General features: G+C 41.2%; 1 protein-coding gene across 1 annotated transcript; it reads right to left on the bottom strand.

The window, feature by feature from the left end:
• Positions 1-5,005: 5,005 nt before the first annotated feature.
• Positions 5,006-22,713, bottom strand: slc30a2 (solute carrier family 30 member 2; the record flags this gene model as incomplete). Its single annotated transcript, XM_080453192.1, has 8 exons — positions 5,006-5,151; positions 5,729-5,863; positions 6,099-6,204; positions 7,042-7,267; positions 8,187-8,340; positions 10,444-10,590; positions 13,074-13,276; positions 22,631-22,713. 8 exons carry the CDS (start codon positions 22,711-22,713, stop codon positions 5,006-5,008), a joined length of 1,200 nt encoding a protein of 399 aa, XP_080309318.1.
• Between the last annotated feature and the right edge of the window lie 767 nt (positions 22,714-23,480).

Below are 23,480 nucleotides of genomic sequence, written 5' to 3'. Positions count from 1 at the left end.
CGTTGACGACACTGTTTGATGTCACAGACAGCATTTTTCTACGTCTCTCCGTTCAAGAGATATGACCAATTATGTAATTTTGACTTGAACTTTATCTTTCTCCTTTTATACCCCAAATCATTGACCACAATTAGCCATCGCTTTGGGGGAGCCAACTGATCATTTCCACCAAGTTACAAAATCCGTCCATCCGTTGTTGATTTAATTATTATTCAAAATCATGTGTAGACCTTTATTAATCCTGGGGGGTGGGGGAATTCAGTTTCAGCTTCATCATAATATAATCACCAAAATATTGACAAACAGGACTTTACAGAGATACTTTCCCCTCTCCGCCATGTTGGAGGTCAACTGTAAAAAGAAAAAACTGCCTCTTGTTCTTCTATGGGATTTTATGGCGGTTGGCATCCATAGGTGTTGCATTACCACCATCTACTAGACTATTTTTATGGGTTGCAAGTAAATATCCCTTTTTTGTTTCCTACTTTTTTTGTATTATTTCGGATGTTTCCATAAAAAAAATAAGTTGTGAAAATAGCAGATCTACAGATCTGCTATTTTCACTAGTTTGGGTCCCGAGTAGACAGCAAATTTCTCTTTTGGGTCTCGTGCTAAGAAGTTTGGGAACCACTGTACTAGACTGTGATATCTTCACACAGGATGAACAGGATGAACACTGTTCAGTGTCCATCCAAAGGGAATTAATTTATGACACACACAGACTAAACTGTCAAATCACCTTTAATTTATACAGCACATTTTAAAATAACAGAAGTTGAACCAAAGTGCTTTCCAATCAAGTTCCATGACCAAACCAAACAAAAAGCATGGTAACCAAAAGCAAGACAAGAGTGTAAAATAAATGAAACAGACAACAGATAAAACACTGTAAGAAGACTTTGAAATAAATTAAATGTGCAGTAAGTGATATTATTTTGTTTAAATAGTTGTTAAATAGCTATATATATTCTGATAGTAATCATTGCTATAAAGTGTTTGTTCTATAATGGGGGTCTCCCCGTCTCTTCAGCTCTTTAATAAACAGAAAATACATTTTCAGGTGGGATGCCAATTTCAAGAGTTCATCAGCTTCACTTTTATTGTGTTCCAGTTTCAATATTTTTTCATCTCATTTCTTTGTATCATCACTTCCAATTTCACTTGTTAATCCTGTATCCTGTATGAGTTACTTCCCCTGAATGGATAAATTGGTATCCGAACCTGAAATGCATTTTCTGTTTACTAAAGAGCTGTGGAGACGGGGAGACTTGTTTGCTGAACAAACACTTTGTAGAAATGATTACTATCAGAATATAGAGCTGTGACTTTTTCCACACAAAAAGACGTCTTGTTTTAACCAGTTTTAAGTTAGAAATTTGAAATAAATCAAGTTAAAAACCATTACTGTATTTACACAAGTATACACACAATCATACACAGGAAATACAGAATATTTGGCATATTTACAATAATCACACATTTTGCAAATGTCACAGACTGTTAACAGTACAATACAGGGCATTCTCAAAAATGACACTTCCATTATAGCAGACAAACAGGAACACTGACGGATGGAGATGCATTTGAATGTCACCGTCTCTTCAGGGATGAATTGGAATACTGCACTCCATCAAACTTGTCTTTAGTTTTACACTGTAGCTTTCTGTCAAGTTGAAAGCTGCAGGTTGCACAGTGGTATATTAAAATAATATTAAAATTAAAACATTGCCACTGTTACATTCATCTTGTATTTAACTTTTGTCATCAAAATAGTTGGGTCCACATTTGTTGGTTTTTTATTTCATAGCAATTATTTCAAAAGGAAAAAGAAACCTAATTACATTTAAATTCTGGATAATTCATACGTTTTTGTACGTTTTTGTTAATCCTCACCACAGTATATCAACATTGTGTGTGATTGGCAGTTGATCGAGGATATTTTCATTGTACATGATGAGTAGAACAACTAACAATCATGCAAACGTTTGGGTCAGAACAGTGTTCACCCAATATTTCGTTGAACAGTGGTTTTCACATCTGAAAATATTTTGTGCCAGGAATCTCCACACAAGATTGGGTCGTTAAAATGTTTAAAAAATATTCCAAAATGTTCTTACATTTTTGGGGGGCAGATCTACAAGCTCACAGCGTGACCTGGGGACCCCCTGGAATACTCCCAAGAACCCCTGGGGGTCCCCGGACCCCACTTTGAGAACCACCGTTTTAGAATGTACAGTACAGCCGTTTTTCCACCACGGATTTCGAATGACAACATCAATACACAGACAGCAGGCAGAACAACACTACAAGAATGGCGACTGGCTGGCTGGCTGCCTGGTTGAATGGCTTTTCACATGGCTGTGGTTATTGTGTATATGTAGAGTGTATAATGTTAGATGTGTATCACTGCATCTATTGTACAGCAGTGGTTCTCAACCTGTGGGCCAGGTCCCACTGGTGGGCTGTGAGGATATTGGAAGTGGGCCCCCAAATAATTGGCAAAACACTAAGATTTTAATGATAGCATAACATTAATATTCAAATATGTCATGGTTATGTACAAAGGTCATGGTAATTAATTTTTTCTTCACAACCTTGAAAAGTGAGTTTTCATTGCGATACTGCTAAATAGGAACTTAGAAAGTATACAAGTTCCATTGATCCAAGCGATTGATGGATCATAACATGCCCTGAAAATGCACGCAGCCCACCCACCTGACCACTTAACGTGTTATGTGATCAGATGGGTGGGCCGTGTGGAATGCTTTTGAGATTTTCAAGTGGGCACTGATTCAGAAAAGGTTGGGAACCACCGTTGTACAGTATATATCATGATGGGTTTCTTGTGAAGTGCTGCAAGAAGCCCCAAAAGACAATAAAGTAAAAGTTCCTGGATTAAAACACCACCACTTTATAAAGCATGCACGCCCTGCTTGTTTAGGACCAAATCTTCCTCCCGGCCTCTACTGTTCCAGCTAATGAAGCAGTAATGCATGAAGGAAAAGAAGACATTCTTCCCCAGCGCCTCTTTGGAACTTAACAGAATGTTTTGGGATATCTTTAACCCATTCAGGAACGCATCTGTGTCATTGTAAGATTTCTTTGGCTATTCAAAAAGTTGCAGATCTACAAGCTCATAGTGTGGCACTCGGTGCCGCGCTATGAGCTTGTAGATCTGCTATTTTTGAAGAATCGTGAACATTTGTGCAAATCTTTGAATATATATTTCTTAAAGTGAACATTTGTAAAATATTTTGTTCCAGGGACCTCCAGATGCAAAGATTTGAGTTACAAATGTTTGCTTTAAAAATTATATATACACAAATGTTCAAGATTTTCAAAAATAGCAGATCTACAACATCGTAGCGCGACACTACTTGTAGATCTGCTATTTTTGAATAGCCAGAAGTATAAAATAATGGTTAAAGCTAAAATCTAACATGACACCGATGTGTTCCAGGATTGAAATGGTTAAAAGTTCAAATAAAATAAAGATACTGTACTTAACCTCACCATTACAACCTTACCAATTCACACTAAATAGTTTGAATTGCCTGAGAGTGTTCTTTTAGGCCTACCCTTTTAAATGTGCCTTAGCCATAACCTCCCCCATACGCACCATTCATATCATCAGTCAAAGTGAAACCACACAACTGTGTCTACCCCATCAGCAGTTTCCAATAATCCAACCAGACAAAAAAAGTCTCAAATGAAAATGGGAATACTTTTTAACACTAATACTGTCTCAGTCGATTAAGGGCTCATATCCCGACATAGACAGACAGACAGACAGACAGATAGATAGATAGATGACTAGATTAATGATGGATAAAGTGAAGCTACAGTGATAGAAGACCATAGACAGCTGGACAATACTGCGGCTGCTGGAAGATGGGATAGTGCGATAGATGGATGGATGTACAGAACTGAGCCTAATTGTCGGACTCGGGGGGGGGGGGGGGGGAGTAAATGATTGTGCCCATATGAGCCGAATATGCCTTTGACAGAGAGTTGGCGGACGTGGGCAGCAGGAGGATGCTTCCTCACACTGACACCAATCCATTTCCGCCACCGCCCTCTCGCAGCCCTCGTCCATCCACGGCAACATAATGCACCATTTGGCAAAACGCCTCTCTCTGAGACGCACCTTTAAGACGGGGGGGGGGGGGGTGAGACAGAATCAACAGAATTCTAATTGTCTTCCCCCGAGTTCTTGTACATCAGTCGATATTGATGTATTTGCAGCTATCACATCCTACTGCAGCCGCAGTACTAGTGCCCATTGCTCAGTCAAGGAGAGAGGCCAACTCTTAACTTTTGCCTTTACTTCCAACAGTGCCAATAAACCAGAAAAACAGCAGCTGCCCACTATTGAGGCTGATCAAATAAATCCTTACATTTTTTTCATTTTATTATTTTTGGCCTGCCGTGCAGTTGAAATTACTCTTCCTTTTGTTGTGGTTCATCAAACATGGCAGTTTGCAGACTTGATGTCAACAATGAAAGTTTTGTCAGACAGAATTGCACACTGGATCATTTCCTTCCACAAACAATGGAATGTAACCTGCACTCCTCTTTGGCATGAGTTTTTTCAATCGCATAAACACTGAACACGATACACAAGCTCGTGCTGGTGGACAGGTAAGAAGTCACTCTTCAAAACACACTTTTTTCAGCACATGGCATGCTGCTGTCAATTTGTATCCCCTTTGAATTTACAAGTGATAAAAAAAACAATAAGAGCTAGCTACCTTGAACACACAATAAAAGAACAGCCGGGATTACCATCCCACACCAAAAACTGAAATCGGATAATAAAAGCGCCACACCGTGTTGCGTCCTTGTTTCCTGGTTGAATAAAGCTAACAGAGATGATGTTGGCACGATGATGCTTTGGGGGAACTCCGCTCTCAGCCAGTCCAGTTCTCTGACAATGTGAATGAGCTGGAGCCAGTCTAGTCAGTGTCAAAGTGATGTGCAGCAGCGTCTGGGTGGGCATCCTCCATTAGTCTGTGGGGTCCTGGCATTGGGTGCAGTGGGCCATGTCGTCAGCATATGGTTCCACCTGGATGGTGGTGCTGTGGAAACCAAACTTGGTCTGAAGCAATTCTGTGGCTTCCTTCAGCACAGCGTTGGGGTCAGCGTTCTCTTCTGACAAAACAAAAAAAGAAGTAGAAATGACCATTAAAAACTAATGTCAGGTGATGAGTTATCAGTGAAAAAACTTTTTTGGGGCATCACAGGGTGATGTCTTCATGGATGGGAAACCAGTGAGGGACCTTTAACAACCCCTACTGGTTGGTCAGGCCCTGTTCAGCAAGGAGGCAAATCTTTGTATTTGTATTTATTTATTAGACACTGTAGCTCCTTTCATCTATGGGCTCGTAATGATATCATGACACTGAAAGATCTTTATATTCCCCTCCTTTGTTGTGCAGGAAATTCAATATGCCTCAAACTCACTTCTTCTTATTTTTTTCAATTTTCAATTGTATTAAATCCAATACAAATATATTTTGTAGTGTAGCTTACACAATAGTACCCAGATATCATTTTTGTTTTCTGTAGATCCCTCATCTGATTGATGCCAATACTTTTGTACTTTTACTCAAATACAGTTTATAATACAGGAGTTTTACTTTACAGTGTATGTATTCTTATATTGTGGTACTGCTCTCAGAAATCTCAGTATATCTTCCACCACTGCAAGTGTAAAACAGGGCCTTACCTATAGCCAGGTGAACAGAGATGACAGGCTGACCTACAGTCAGGTTCCAGAGGTGCAGACAGTGCATGGCTTTCACAGCTTTCAGAGTCAGAAGCACATCCTTCACAGAGTTGAACTCAATCCCCTTTGGAGCTCCTGGACATCAAAAAGGACAAACAAAATGTATCATATTTCCACATGTCAATAGCTGTTGGCCTGTTAGGTGTCTGATTGAAATGGGTATCAAGCTTTTGTTTCTGTGATGTGACCAGTGTGCAAACTGCAACAATGTGCAAATGACAGCAACATTTGCAGAGTATGTAATGTGTTGGGCGGGCGGGGGTCTGGTTTGACACACTGTCTGATCCAGCTTTTTCAATTAATATTTTACCTTCCATGAGTATCCTGAAGACATCTCTGAGGATGGTGACAGTGGTGCAGAGGACAAAGACGGAGAAGAGGAAGGTGCAGATGGGATCTGCTACTTTATATTCAGGCTGAAGGAGAGAGACAGAAAGAGGGGGGAAATGACAGAGAAGGAGAGAGGGAGCGTGGAAAAGAATTGGAGAGAGATTATGGAGGAAGAGGATTGCCGTAAGGGTAATGGTGGGTGAAGGAGTGACATGGGGGAGAAGAGGGATGTCACATGGTGTGCTCTATGGAGTGTCATTTCATGGGCTGGGATGCTCAGAGCTGTGTCTAAGATGTTTCTGCAGCCAAGCAGAAACTTCTTGCACTGCAACGGCAGTAAATTAAGTCTTTACTCGTCTTTATGGCTGCACTGCATTCAATGTCAACCAAGCCTTCGTGTAGAACTTTGGAGGGGCTTTTTTTGTGTGTGGCTGTTTTAAAGGATTTTTTACAAATCTAGATTGATCTAGCGAGCAAGATCTTTTATGCCCTTTTATGCACTTTTGTTCACTGCCATAATTGTTTAATAGACTGTTGAAAATCACTCTGTCAGAAACGAGATGATTTTATTTATTCAGTATTTTAATTCCTACAATGTGTTCAAGACGAAACGCAAAAAAATAAAGGTTTCGGTTCTGCTGCCTCCTTTAGTGGCTGTGTCTCTGACAAACAACCCCATGGAATAGAGAACAAGTGCCTTTCAGAAGATTTCAAATAAAAAACATAGGAATATTTTGCCAAAGCTTTGTTTGATTGGCTCTGCAGCAGATTTGAACCAGAAACACCTCTGACACCTTCATGTTGTTGTATCAAAGAACTATAGCAGTACATATACAAAAGATTAGTGCAACCCATCCATTGACATTAACCTTGTGTGTGCACAAATGTCATATGTCCAGTGTGTGCAGAAGCAAGCAACTGACCCGGAAATAGATGATGGTTGCAGCCACCATGACGCCTACACTCTGGAGCAGGTCTCCCACCACATGGATGAACGCCGCACGCACGCTGGTGTTACCGTGTCCGTGGCCACCGAGGAGTGCGTGGGAGTGGCCGTGAGCCACAGGACTTTGGCCGCTCTCGTTGATCTGGTGGTAGCCCTCTCCGTGTGAGTGAAACGTGGTGGAGTGGTGGAGGATATAGGCCATACTAGATAGAAGAGGAAACATTACAACAGAGATTTTAAACACATGCACCCTAGGCATATCTATTCTGGGCATGTCATAATACAATCACAACACAGAGGTGAACAATCTGTGAAAAATGTGAACATTTGGAAAAAATAGGGCGCCATTCAGCCGATCTATGAGCTCTCAACACGGCGCATGAGCATATAGATTGGCTATTTTGGGCGAAGTGATTTGGTGTAAAAAACGTTAAATTGTACAGACCCTTGGGGGACCCTAGTCAATATAAGTGGTTAATGGTCATTATATCTTTTGGTCCATAGCGTACAGGGATCATTATCCAAAACCCAATACACACTACCAAGCTCAGTGAGGTTCACATTCTCATAAAACCAGTCATTCTTAAAGGTATACTTCACCCCCAACATGTCTTGCATCCAGTCCATGTCCTCTGCCCTTTGCCCAATCAGAGGCTGGGAGGATCTGAACTATATTTGAAAAATACACATCACACCTTAATAGTGTTGCAAAAATGCTGCTTTCAGCCATCTTTGTATCCCTCATTTGCTGAGATGCTTCCATTATTTTTGGCTGTTGGTTGCTGTGTATGAAATTCATTATTTCCCAAACATGTCACATGCAACCTTTCGGGTTCAAGCCCTTGATGAATCTCATGCATGTGTTAACAAACTAAATGCAAGACCTGTGTCTCTTGTGTAGAAGAGACACACACACACACACACACACACACACACACACACACACACACACACACACACACACACACACACACACACACACACACACACACACACACACACACACACACACACAATAGCAATCATACAGGTTTAAACCATACCATACTGTTTAATAAGGCTTAAATGCCTCACAAACCCAATCCAAGACATGCCCCAGACCTGACCCTAACAGCAACATACACAATGTTGACGATGAGGGCAAAACATGAGGTGATCAGCATCACGCCGCCCTCGATCTCATAGTCGTTGCGCACAATCCTCTCAATAGCCAGGTAGACCAGCACCCCCGTAACGATCCATATGGACATGACTGACAACAGCGCTCCAAGGATCTCTGTCCAATAGAATAGGATATGAAAATAATCATTAATCAGAATCAATAATATATATAATCAATAATCAGAATCATTTAATGATCGATTATTGGACACATTTGTCTGACATTTGAGCAAAGATATCATTACATTACATTACAGTCATTTAGCAGACGCTTTTATCCAAAGCGACTTACAGTATCATGACACTTTCACAGTAGCCTACATCCTTTAGGCCAGCGCTACTCAACACGCGGCCCGCGGGCCGCATGCGGCCCGCACGCCGCGTCTTGGCGGCCCGATGGTCAAACCCCCCAAAAAAAAAAAAAAAAAAAAAAAAAACTTTTTTTTTTTTTTTTTTTTTAAAATAAAAATATACATTTTAAAAATATACATTTCCGTTCAAATGTATGGGTTGCTAAAACATTTTTCAAAAACAAACAGACATACATACAGGTGCGTCAATTGTTACAGGTATAATGCATAGTTTTCTATGCATTTGGGGTTTTTGGGGGGGTTTGACCCCCACATTTTCCCGCCCAGGATAGGTGTCCCTTATTTCAATCTCTGGGAGTTGGCAACCCTAACCTTGCCATACCTTAGCTTTTGCTGAACTGATGCCACTGGACATACACACAAAATAAACTGGTACAGTGAAAAGAATATGATCAGGGGTGCACATAACTGGTGCGCAGGTGCGCATGCGCACCCAAAATAAATAATGAGCACCACATCAGACGACGCGAGGCGCTTTTGCGTACCAACAGCTGGGACCGGAATTTCCAAGCTTTTATTTTTTAGCAAAACTAAAAAATAAAAGCCTGGAGATTTACTTCCTGAAGCCACACTCACACACTCACGCTAAAGCACGTGTCGGCCCCATGTACAGCCATAGGCGCAGGGGGACGCATGCTGTGATTGTGTGAGCCTCGCATCCTGACACACAGACAGGCTGCGACTCGCAGCCCGCTGCACGCAGCGGCTGTTAGAGGCACTCGTCAGTCACCGATGATGAACGTACCGTAATGGTGCAAAAATATGCCGTGAACGTCCCAAATTTGGCGGATAAAAGCAGCGCAGCACAGGTTCGGCGGAATTTGGAAGCAAAGAGTCCTTTTTTTCTCGCGCAGCACCCCCCCTCCCCCCCCCCCTGAGAAAACTGTCCCGGTGGGCACCGTGCTGAAACCCCCCCCCCCCCCCCCCCCCCGTTGACAAAACGGAAAGTTATGTGCACCCCTGAATATGATGTCAAAATGTACATTTTATTGTGTGTTACAAAATCGAAAAATCCAAAATAGGACCGTAATTTTTATGGCGGCCCCTTGGACTTTTGGTATTTTGCTGAGTGGCCCCTTAGCCATCCTAAGTTGAGTAGCCCTGCTTTAGGCTATGCATGGAGTGACCGGTATTACTTGATCATTTGATAATCTCTGTTAATTCAAGCCTTGCGATTCAATGGATACTGGTTCCATTGTGAATTGAAGTAATTTGAAATATTGTGATATATATATATATATTTTTTGAATGGTCCACATTTTGCCACCTTTAACTTTATTCTTGATCAAATTTGATACAGTAAATTATAGGTAGTTATGGCTTTGTTTCTTCATCTATTTCATTAAAATTTACAATTTTGGCATTTAGCTGACAGAGTGATTTACAGTAAGCTATAGTTAACATGGTAATACATCAAATGCATAGAAATAGTATTCAAGGATCAAGAACCTATCATCAGTCTAACAGTATAAAGTAAAAACAAATGAACCTGGCATCTGTCTACATAACATGCTATCCAATGACACTTCATGACACTTATTCCTCCAGCTGTGGCAAGACAGGTGTTACTACTACAACTGCACACACACACACACACACACACACACACACACACACACACACACACACACACACACACACACACACACACACACACACACACACACACACACACACACACACACACACACACACACACTCAAGCTATATGCTTGAGTTTGAATGTTAAGACCATTCTCATTTAATTTATGATTTCATATGATATTTAACGGTTCCAGTAAAAGTTTCTTTCATTCATTCATCCATCCATTCATTCATTCTTATGTATTTTCAGAAGTAATTGTGACCTGATCTGTGCCAGCCAAAGTTCATGGTTTTGGTGGGAGGTCTGGAGGAGATCCACAAGGAGAAGAGGCTGACCATCATGCTGCCCAAGTCTGTAAGCAGGTGAGCTGCATCTGTCATGATGGCCAGACTGTGAGCCAGGTACCCTCCTGCAGCGACAAGAACATGAAAGAACTGAGTGTGTGTGTGTGTGTGTGTGTGTGTGTGTGTGTGTGTGTGTGTGTGTGTGTGTGTGTGTGTGTGTGTGTGTGTGTGTGTGTGTGTGTGTGTGTGTGTGTGTGTGTGTGTGTGTGTGTGTGTGTGTGTGTGTGTGTGTGTGTGTGGTTGAGGTGGGACTAATTGCAACGATGTCTAAAAACTACAGTTCAATAAAGATGGCAACACATCTAACTTTGTTGACATTGTCAACCAGTCCGTCCAACACCAGGGTCTTAATTTCTAGAAGAACGGTAAGGGAGACCACCTCCAGCCTCCGCATATGAGCTATATTGTACTAAGATACAATGTTTATTCATTAAAATAAGATTGTATGCCCTCTAAATAAAGACTATATACAATACAATCAACACACCACTCTGCCTGGAATTGGCTTGTACGTCTGCCCCCAGACATTTTTTCTCTCCCCCACATCGGTGTTGTTCAACACAATCTTCCCCTATACACTGTGGACAAAAGCAGAGTTTGCGTGATGCTCTGACAAACGTCAATTGTTTCTTTTGTTGGAGCCACTCAGAGTTTCAGAGACATAGCAATATAAACACAACACCATCTCTTGGCACGCGTCCAATACTGAGAGCAAAACAAAGATCTGTTTAGTGATGATTTCATCAGACCCATGACTGATGAATCTGAGACTTCTGAGTCATCCTTTTCATACTGCAGTGAGAAAATGTTTTTTGTTTAAACTACTAAACAAGTGATTGAAGTTCTTTAAAGCTTTACTGCTTCAATCTCCCCCAAGTCATTTTAGTCTGAGAAAATGTTTGTAGGAGGAAGGGCACAGAGTTCTGTGTGTGAAATTATGTCATAAAGAGAAGCACCTCGTAAAATTATTATTTCAGAGAGTTTATGTTCATTGCACTCAAAAAGTGCAACACCTTTGGATTTACTGGCTACGGAAGCACAGTCGTGTAGTACTCAACTCTATTTTATGTCACAAATAACCTTGACTCAAACATAATTTGGACTTGGAGTTGTTTTGTTTGTTTGTTACTTGGACTTGAACTTTGACTTTCTAACTGAGCATGACAAATGACATAAATGAATGAAAACGTTCAGCTCTTGTGTACTAGAAATATTGTCTATAACAATAATTCACTTACAGTAAATGGTATGGGACCAGTGAAGGGGAAACTGCAGTGTGAATTTGGAGTTTGGAATGATACATGGTATGTTTTCCAGTCCATGTAAGCATGTCACGACCAAAAGTTTGGACTTGGACTTGAAAGCTGGAGACTTGGGACTCGACATTGACTCGAGGCAAGATGACTTTGACTTGGAACTGAAGATTTCAGACTTAATTTGGACTTGTATTTAATTGACTTGAGACTACAGCACAGGATTTAGTTTTATCCATTGCAGTGAACTATTTCCTGCAATGGATATACCCGCCCTCCTGTGTCATCTATTTCAGCTTTCTTATCTTAATGTGTTTTATGAAAAATACCCTAGGCACAGGCCCATTAGGGACATCATGGGTTTTATGAAAAATACCCTAGGCACAGGCCCATTAGGGACATCATGGGGCCAATTTGGTCTGTGACCTGTCTTGCGTGTGTCTTAGCAGCAGGAGAAACCAGGGGAACGTCAAGTAAGCGCAGATGTTCTTTTCCAGCAGCACCCTGCTTCAGGCTCATTTTCACACAGTTACAGGACGTGTACACACATCCACAGTTGAGGGAAATGTTGTCATACCTCTATTTGTGTCTCTTCATGAATACTGTTGACTAAACCTTTAGTCTCTAAACATTTCTCTGTGGAGCTTGTGGTTTTCATGGCACTAACATGTGACACAATTAGTTTGTGTGTAAAAGACAGGATTCCACAACGAATCTTGTGTCAAAGTTAAGTTATACATTACCAGCAGACAATGGAAATATTGAAGTTCATGATATGTAACGCTGTTACTTCCATCTTAGATGTTGTTAAAATACCTAGCGTCATAAAACAAAACTCTCCCTCTATTTCCTACTTTAGCTTTTGTCTATTTACTTTCTCTTCCTCATTACATGTTTCTGGGATCACATATATTGTCTGACCAATTTCTCTGAGCCTTGAACTCCCTGTACTTGCATGCTACTGTTTGTAAAATGTTGCTGTACTTGAAACCGAGGCACATTGTACCTTTATGTACTTCGTAGTGGGCTGCTGCTCTACAGAATAAAAGAGAATAACCCTACACAAACACATGTACTGTAAAATAATTGATGAATGAACGACGAATGCCGTGTCCATACACAGTCAAATCTAAAAGTTCATTTACCCATTTGTAACTCAGAGATTGTGCAAATGTAACTACGGTAAATGGACGCTTATGGGTGCATTTGGTTCCTTGTACACTCTCTGCGTTAAATTAACACTGAGGAGTTTACAGTGTACTCCCATTTCTACTAAAGCCCATATTGAAGCTCACCTATGACTTCTCCGATCATGAAGACGAGACATACGGCAGAGGCGATGCATAGTTTCTTCTGGGCCAGCAGCCTGTCAGCGTTCTCCTCGTGTGCAGATACCTTGTTGCCATGGCAATGGACCCTGACGGGCCGCTTCAGCTCGATGGCCCCCGACACACCTCCATTCTCAAAGGGATACTGCTCTTTAGATTCTGACAAAGAACTGTAGGACATATTAAAAGAAAATGAACAAGAACACAATCTTTTCTTCAAACTGGGCATCAACAACACAGCAGGTGTGTAATCTGTGCAATGTGAAATCTTGTGAGAGTGAGTGCACATATCGTATATGCACAACTATATTCAATAATGCACTCCATATGCAGGGAATGTACATCGTTACGAAAGTACAATGGACAATAAAGATGCCTACAAAATCTGCAAACTATTGCAGATTTACAGTGTATAGTTTTATTTGTGTATATATTCCCACTTCATATACCACACAACTAAAGCTGAATACTATGCAGAGTTGTTAAATGAATATTTCACATAAAACAACTGAGTAATTCTGCACATAATCTAACTATGGGGACCGCATTTTGCACTGACTCATTTTATTTGTCTTGAGACTTAAACCCTATTGTTGACCATGGGTCTTTTTCCCCTCAACACCAAAAATAGCCAATCTGCAAGCCCACAATGTGTTGCAACATGACATGTTGTGGGCTTGTAGATGTGATGTTTTTGACAAATGTTTGCCTATTATTACATTTGGGGGCGGCCATAACTGAATGGGAGAGACCGCCTGGAAAGCAGAAGGTCCCAAGTTTGAGCCCCGGCAATGTGTCAAACCGATAACCTGAGAATATACTGCATTATGAAATAGGTCTAATTAATTAATTATGGCCAGGTTATAGGGATATGGTTCATGTGTTTTAATGAAAATAAAAATAATTAACCATAATAGACAAAATGTCTAATTTCTTTTTTAACAATGTGTTTATTGATCAATTCTTTACTTACAATGACAACATCAACACACTCTCATACATACATACACACATACCCTCCCTCCACCCCCTGCCACATCCCCTTAACAAATACTCTCATTTCCAAAAAGCCATACCAACATAACCATAACAAAAACACTACATTAAGACAGTATACAAACATTTTAATGTCTAATTAATGGTGAATGGGGATTTTTGGGTACTATTTAAAAAATGTACTCTTCCAATTTCATATGATGCTCCTTTACATATTCAGGAAACTTGACCTTTTAGCACAGATAGACAGCAAAACATAACTATGAATATTGTACAAATGCTGATGTTTCTGTAAAGCCACCCCCCAGCCCTTTCCCTTCATGCTCAGTTACACAATAGCCTATTGTGTCAGTGTCTCACCTGAGAACTACATATGTACAGCTCTCTCTCTCATGCAATACACATCAGATTAGAATTCAATCAATGCACAAACGCTGACTTGTCTATTTTCCTCATGCACATGTACAGAGGTACACACACACACACACACACACACACACACACACACACACACACACACACACACACACACACACACACACACACACACACACACACACACACACACACACACACACACACACACACACACACACACACACACACACACACACACACACACACATTGGCTCATGGAGTCTGCATGAGAGGAAGAGTGGCAATGATATGTCTAATGAGGTGGAAAAAAACTAATTTGGGCTCACAGGAGATAATGCCATGTGCGCGCACACACACACACACACACACACACACACACACACACACACACACACACACACACACACACACACACACACACACACACACACACACACACACACACACACACACACACACAGAGGATCTTGGGACTGCCCATGCAGGGGATGTTGAAAAGAATCAGTGAAGTGGAAAAACGGATTCTGTTCAATCACACCACTGGGATGTGAGAACAAACACGCACGCACGCACGCACGCACGCACGCACGCACGCACGCACGCACGCACGCACGCACGCACGCACGCACGCACGCACGCACGCACGCACGCACGCACGCACGCACGCACGCACGCACGCACGCACGCACAAACACAGGCCATGGGCTCCAAATATATATAGATACAGCATATCACATATATATTCAATGCGAATCTGGTAGCACAACATTAATTGGGTCTATGGGAATTCTCTAAAGTCTAAAGATTAAATCTAGGTTAAATATAATTATATAATTAATGACATAGTACTGATGTCAAAGACTGGTCTAGACTCCATATTTGGGCACGCCTGACACAGAACTCCATATATGGCTATAAAAAGGGACAGACAGACAGACAGACAGACAGACAGACAGACAGACAGACACTCTGACAACAGGTCCAACGGGTACTGCAGTGCACTGTTCCGACTTGCATCGTTCCGGAGTATAGGCTGGTATTATCAAAAAATGAAATGCCGGGATATTTTAAAGGCCTACATCTATAGGTGGTTTCTGACAAATTGGGCCCCTATAGGCATGCACTTGAACCCCCCACCACCTTCCACAATCTCCCACCCTCCTGCTCAGGTACACTGACTTGCAGCCAACAGCACAGAAACATTCAGAACCTCAACATGATCGACAGCACACATATGCATACGCCTTCTCAAAGTGGGTTCCAGGGACCCTCAGGGTTCCTTGATGGGGTTCCAAATGGAGCCTTAAAAAGTCTGTAACTCCGTATGAGTCCTTAAATTAAAAGGTTTGAGAACCACTGGCACACACACAATTCAAAACGCTGACACACTCACTCGCATCTCAACTGAATTTACAGTGCACTGCACAATTAACTCCAACAGATTATTACATCAATAAGACATGCATTCACCTGCATCTGATCAGGATTTACAGCAGGAAGACTCCAAACTTAGAGAGCACATTAACAAAAATACATCACTCTCAACCACAAATTAGAGGTACATTTAAGCCAACTCTGATATTAAAGAACTAATTCTAAAACACAATTGACATAGTGACCCATGCACAAACGCCTCTATTTCCAAACTGTTTGCATTCTTGTTTTTCCATTTCATATGTAAGTGGAGAATAGTAGTATATATTTTTTCAGTACTTCTGGGACTCTGTTTTTGATATGAATGACTAAGCCCTTTGACAAGAAATATAAAGTTAATAATATAGCAACAATTCCCACAAGGCTCTGACGGTCAGAGCAGACAGACAGGGGTCAGAGTCTGACCCCTGGACCTGGGCCCAGTGGGCCCGTTTGGTAACCCACACCCGCCTACATCCATGAGTGCTTGTTCGAAGCCAAAAAGCAGGCCTTCTCTCGATTCTCTCCTCAAATTCATTCCATCTAAAAACAAAAAATAATGAGAAATGTGTAGGCCAGCCAGGCAGACCGTGGACTTTGGTTTAATACTAAAACTTAATTGGCAGTGTATTTATAGTCTATTTAGCGCTGTTGAGTGGACAGTCAGTCAAGCTCATCATTGTATAGCTTGGCCCATAAAGGTCTCTCTAGCCTTAGGTGTACTGGACCAGTACAGGTGAAATGTAACAGTCTGCTACTGTCGCCCTCCTTGTTTTAGATTAATTAGCCTATGCATTCCAACGGAATTTCTTGGCAAATTAAACAGCTTAAAATGTTATATTGCATTGTTTCCGTCTTATACACTATACGCAGCAACGCTACACAACACATCCCATCTTCTTGCAGCTATTTGTATATTTATAAGTGCTGCACATCACTGAAATAAGAAATATTATAACAAAAAGATTATATTAACCAATTATTCTACAGTATGGGGTGTGCTAGTCCATCAGCGGTGGAAAAAGTACTCAAATGTTTTACTTAAGTAAAAGTATCAATACTGGAATGTAGAAATACTCTGTTACAAGTAAACGTCTGGAATTCTAAATTTACTTGAGTTAAATGTTAAAGTACCAAAAGTAAAAGTACTAAAATGTTTGAAAATAGCAGATCCACAAGCTTGCATATTTAAAATAGGGCTAAAGTGGTTAATGTATGTTTTATAATGTAATAATTTATATCTGCAAAGTAACTAGTGACTAAAGCTATCAAGTAATCGGACTGAATTGTAGTGGAGCAAAAGTACAATATTTGCCTCTGAGATGTATGGAGACTGTGGAGTTGAAGTAAAACTAGACAATTGGAAATACTCCAGTATAAAATACCTCAACATTTTACTTAAGTACAGTACTTGAGTAAATGTACTAGTTACTTTAACAATCTACCTAGTAATGTTCCTTCAGGGGCTCCGTAATAACTGCACCCGGCCCCCGCCAATAATGGTGAAAGAAGTACCATCAGTACCATGGACAGCGGCCGCGATCAGCCCTGCGGCAGAGAACGCAACGCAATACTGCACGTTTTCGTTCTGAGATAAACACACTCTAAAACAGTGGGTCTCATTACCTATAGGTCGGGACCCCCAGGTGGATCCCCACATGATTTAGCGGGGGGGGGGGGGGGGGGGGGTCCCCAGATGACAGTGAAGCGTCAATTTAAGGACTTTTAAGACTTTTTTTAATACCTAAAAAAAGGGGGGAAAAGAAAGCAAAGAAAAAGACCAATTACAGACCAATTACAATCAATAGTAATCAACAAACTATACTATAAAAACTAGTCAAACATTGGTCAAATGTTCAAATAATACAAGAAAGAGGCCAACTGTGAAAATATAGCCGATCTACAAGCTCGCAACGCCAAGCTGCTATTTTCACAATTTTTATCTGTGGAATCGAGTCAAACGAAATGTAATGCCTCAACTCTTACAATTCCAAATGCTTGTCTGGGTTGGGGGTCCCCAGTTCATATATGATTATTTGGGGGGGTCGCGGCGTGAAAAGGTTGAGAACCACAGACACTGCCCTAAAACAAGACCTAAAGAAATAGGTATGACTGAACCATATAGGCCTATTATTAGCCTATTGGGCTGTGCTCGGCAATTATCTCGTGAAGGCCTAGGCCTATAGTTTTGAATGAAAACTATTCAAAAATGAATAACATATAGAATAGATGCCGCATTTACTGACCTAATATATTGTATTTTCAATTCAAAGTCCCGAACCATGTATTAAGTTGTAAATTATAATGGCAGCAGAAATGGTGGGAAATATTTAATAGGCTACTAGTCACTGATGTGTGAAATGACAATGAACTGAGCGCTTATGGAGAGCTGTTCATTGAATTAATATGCCTGATGCATCTGCAATTAGTATAAACCTAAGCATTTTGCATCTAAAAAAATATCGCCCATTTGATCCAAAAACATATAATAATCTTCACAATTGTAGAGTGTAGGCCTAATCTATACTCTGCAGGCCGTGCATCCTATTTAATATTAAATGTAGTACTGTAATAATATCCAAAATGAGAAAAGTGCAAAGATGCTGCCCTGGTCCTTTGTTCCAAGTAGGCAACGGTTTCTAAATGAACAAAAAGGCGTATAGGTGGCAGGCTACATATTTGATTGACTACCATTTAAATGACTCGCATGTCTGCCTGCTGCAGATAGGACACGGGGTGCGTCGCTCTGGCGTGGGAGCGTTGTTCGAGAGGTGAGAGGTGATGACAGGATGGTGACAGACAGTGATCTAATTCTAATCATGAAAAGCGCCTGTTTCTTTTCCTTTTTTTTATCGAGATGGGCGTGAGAGGAAATATCTCTCTAGGTCTAGGATATCAAAATAAATGGAACAAACTGCATTTGGGTTGCGAAAAGATTCATTTGGTGTCGCACATGGAGAGAGAGGGAGAGAGAGGGAGAGGGAGACTGAGAGAGAGAGAGAGAGAGAGAGAGAGAGAGAGAGAGAGAGAGAGAGAGAGAGAGAGAGAGAGAGAGAGAGAGAGAGAGATGCCCTGTTCTCTATCTGAAAGAGAATTGATTCTCAACCTGTGGGTCGGGGTCCCCACATGATTTTGCGGGGGTCCCCAGATGACAGTGCAAGTGACAATTTAAGGACATTTTAAGACCTTTTAATACCTCAAAAAGAAAGAAAATAAAAAGTTCATTTCTGCATCAAAAGTAATCAACAAACTAGGCTACTATTAAAAACTGGTCAAGCATTGGCCAAATTGTCAAATAATATAAGAAAGAGGCCAATTTTGAAAATAGCATTTCAAACGAGCAACAAGTTTGAAATGGTTCCATATCTCAGGGGGATATTTGTGGACGTCCGCTCTGTTCATTATTGAATGTGTTCTCTTTTTCTTCCTGACAGCTGTGGTAATAGCATCATTAGCCTAATAGACTGTAAAGTTTCTGTCACTTTAGTTCCTATAAAAGAGTTGCATGGTAGATTGGCAAATTGCTTGGAAAAGTGGAAACGCAACGACGGTGAGGACTAGGCCTACATGGTGATATATATGTCACAGTACGTTTGGAGAACCAGTACGATTGAAGACAGAGCGCTCGTTTTTAGGCACGGGGCTCCTTCGGGGCGAGGCGGGGCTTTTCGAGACAGGGTTTATTAGCGAGGCTCGCGAGGAGGAGGAGGAGGACGGCGCTGCGAGGCGGGGGGTTATTACGCGAGGCTCGCGAGGAAGAGGAGCCTCCTCCTCCTCCTCCTCCTCGCGTAATAACCCGTCCCGTCCTCTCCTTCTCTCCTTCTCCTCCTCCGAGGAGGAGGAGAAGGAGAGCGCGGAGAGGCGGGGCTTTGATGCGCCGACGGAGACCTGTCTTTTGTTGTTCCCCCCCACATAGCAACCAGGAAGCTACGCTAGGGGAACCATAATATCTATGAGGGGAACGCTGAACACGCGTTCACACGCACGGCGCGCCGACTTAGTGGAGCTTGAGGCCGAGGAAGCGCGCCCTCGCGCCTCCAGGCGCGAGTGCCCGCGGTGACCGGCCGACGCTCCACTAGTCGACTCAGCGCCGTTTGATTTGTAAACCGATAGGGACAGAATAGTTCTTTTCATGGATCACTGTGTGTGTGTGTGTGTGTGTGTGTGTGTGTGTGTGTGTGTGTGTGTGTGTGTCAGGGAGAAAGTAAAACAAAAGCCAGAACACAATAAAAGTATCTAAACAGTCCTGCTTTCAATAAACCAAAAAAAGCATGAGCGCGTGTGTGTGCGCGTGTGTGTGCGCGTGTGTGTGTGTGTGTGTGTGTGTGTGTGTGTGTGTGTGTGTGTGTGTGTGTGTGTGTGTGTGTGTGTGACTGTGTGTGTGTGTGTGTGTGTGTGTGGCCATATATGTTTGTGCACAAGCCTGGCTTGTGGCTCCCTCTAGTGCTGGGTGGGTGGTAAAAACGAGCGCGCTTTCTTCAATCGTACTGGTTCTCCAATCATACTGTAACATATACACCAAAGGACCTTTTATAAGAAGCTGAGATCAAGGCCCAGACCAGAACTGTCCCCAAAAATATAGCCTTACATTAAAGTTCCAACTTGTTTTTAAAAGGTGTGGGAGCTAACCTAATGACCATAGCCTAATAATAGTAGTGGATTAATTAATTATTAGGCTATAGCGTTTCTTTTTCGTCGGTATAGGGCCATAACTCCATGGGAAGCCATTCTTTCAACAAATATGCGTTTGAGCCGAAATTCTAGACACGTCAACTGTCAAGTCAAGTCACATTTATTTATGGATAGATGTTGTTGTAGGTATAGGTTAAGCAATGGTTCTCAACCTGTGGGTTGGGACCCCCAGGGGGTCCCCACATGATGGGGGTCCCTAGATGACAGTGAAGTGACAATTAAAAAAGAAAGAAAAAGACCATTACTGCATCAAAAGTAATCAGCAAACTATAGCCTACTATAAAACTGGTCAAACATTGGCAAAATTGTTCACAACGCCTTACGTTGCAAGGCCTTGTGAGCTTGTAGATCTGCTATTTCACAATATTTATCTGTGGAACCGAGTCAAACTAAATGTAATGCCTCCAGTTCAAATATGATTATTTTGGGGGGTCGCGGGCGGCCTGAAAAGAACCACTGGGTTAATGAACCGCGTCGGAGGACATGAACCATATAGGCCTATATAGGCAACTCATTCTGTTCTAATGACTTGTAGGCCTATTCCATACAAAAATCAATAATTTGTTCTCTTTTTGTTGTAACAGTGCATAGCCAATCTATTTGATTTGCTGCGAAGAAAAACCATATGTTTTGGGATAGCTGCATTTTTATATACAGGCCTAATCATTGGTAGGCTGTAGCCTATCTACGACGTTTTCGCCGATGTTCAGAACTTGAATCAATTTAGATCAGTGGTTCTCAACCAGTGGTCCGGGGACCACCAGTGGTCCTTGATGTGGTCCCCAGCTAAATGATGGAGAGTTGGTAACCAAATGGACCCTTGTAGATCTTTAACTCTTGAGAGTGTAAAAACCAAAATGAAACCAAATGGACCCGTAAGAGTTACATTATTGTAACATCTGCATTACTTGATTTACAAGAAGTCTACACAATTAGAGAATGTAGAAGAATTGTTATTTTGACAAAATCTTATCCAACGATAACAAAATATTCTAAGTCTTGGGTCTGAGAGTTTAAATATCATCAAATGATGGTCCATGACTCAAATGCCGAATATATAATGGACCTTGATATGAAAAAGGTTAAAAACCACCGATGGAAGATTGTGATTTGCCTTTTTTACAACAAGAGGGTATTTCTTGCCTGACATGTTCTTTAGAAATAAATAATCAAGGCCAAGTATAGGCTATTGCCTATTAAATGCAAATTTTGTTGGAGAATTAAACATATTTCGTGTTCGTTAAACAACTGTTATTTTGAAATCATTTTAAATGCAGAAAGAATTCTGAGGAGGAGACATAATTTATCCCACCGTGACCCGGTAGGCTATTTTTATGTAGGCTATTTTACAGGCTATAATATAGACCCTACCGTTAGCCATGGCCAGAGATATATTTTTATTTTATTTTTGAAGAGTTGGATCAGCTTGGGAGAGATGATGTAGCCTTGCTAATGACAGATGATGAGTTTTTACCCACTGCTCAATGAACTACCCCTCGGGGCCATTTGTCAGCGGCTGTCCAGAAACAAGCCAAGCATGGAAATGAATTTGTTCATTCACATAAAACAGCCAGTAGCCAGCTTAAGGCTTCTAATGGCAACATATATGCGGCATGAAAGAACAATGTAACCCAACCCAAATAACCAACCTAAATTGTTGTACAATGTTATGGTTATATCAGCCTGCTCACATGTTCTGTTTTCTTCTTCCAAGAGAACATTGTCTACAGCAAAGATATTTATTTTATGCAGCCTATTTATTTTATAACAGGGAACATGTTTTGGGGCTCGCATGTTGCACAAAAAAAGCATCATGATGCAGGGCTGATTGACATGTATTCGTTCCCCATCTCTCATAAAGAATATAGTCTATTGGCTACACTTCCCCAATTCACTTTTTATTAAATCAACATTACACTGTAGTATACTATATGCGTTATGTCTAAAACTTGGTCTTTTATCGTAAAGCCCATGTTTCATGCAACATTCAATCTATTCAATTAGCGTAGAAAACACGTTTATCATGCGGACAAAGTTTTCCCTACCTGTTCGTTTTTAGTGAATACATTTTAGAATTCTTCTCGTGTATAAGGTGAGATTTCTCAGAATTCGCTGGGTTATTATCCATTTCTCTCTGTGAACAGCCTGCGTCCATGTAGCCTATGTATGTGTTGGAAATAAATATGAATTTCTGCCGCTGTCGCAGGAGTTTCGGTGATAATCGATAGGACTCCGAACCTTTGTCTTTAAAGGACGCCGAAAAATGTGATCCAGCAGCACATGGCGACAGTGTTCTCGAAATGAACAAATTCCTTCATTGCAGTAGTGAGCAGGCTCAAGAAAAACACAAGGCTTAAACCCCTGAGGACGAGGGTATAACTTGGGTATAAGAGAGAGTGGGGCGGGCTGCAGCTGCATGTCACACTCACAGCTCACCAGCGTGATGAGGCAGAGGGCTTTTAAATCAGTGTCCAAATTAATTAATGTATTTGGCCCATTTGGAAAGATTTTGTGACAGGGACCTGCAAATAAGATTTGTGTTGTTAAAATGTTTCAAAAAATATCAAACATTTCCCCCAAAATGTCAATATGTTTGAAAATAGTATATGGCAGTGGTTAAACTGATCTAACACATTTTGCTGGGGACCTCCTATGCATGGAACCCCTTCAAGGACTCCTGGAGGTCCCCGGATCCCTCTTTGAGAACCATTGTTTTTGTGACAATTGTAGTGTTTCCCCTCCTAGAAAATGCAACCTCTATCTTAATTATAGAAACAATATATTTGGTTATAATTTCATATAACTTAAGGTGTGTGTGTGTGTGTGTGTGTGTGTGTGTGTGTGTGTGTGTGTGTGTGTGTGTGTGTGTGTGTGTGTGTGTGTGTGTGTGTGTGT

This window comes from Gymnoscopelus braueri (genome assembly GCF_963280865.1).
Source record: "Gymnoscopelus braueri genome assembly, chromosome: 16".
In the NCBI taxonomy this organism is placed as follows: Eukaryota; Metazoa; Chordata; class Actinopteri; order Myctophiformes; family Myctophidae; genus Gymnoscopelus; species Gymnoscopelus braueri.
The sequence above is the reverse complement of the archived record's forward strand: the minus strand, read 5'-3'. Positions and strand labels throughout refer to the sequence as shown.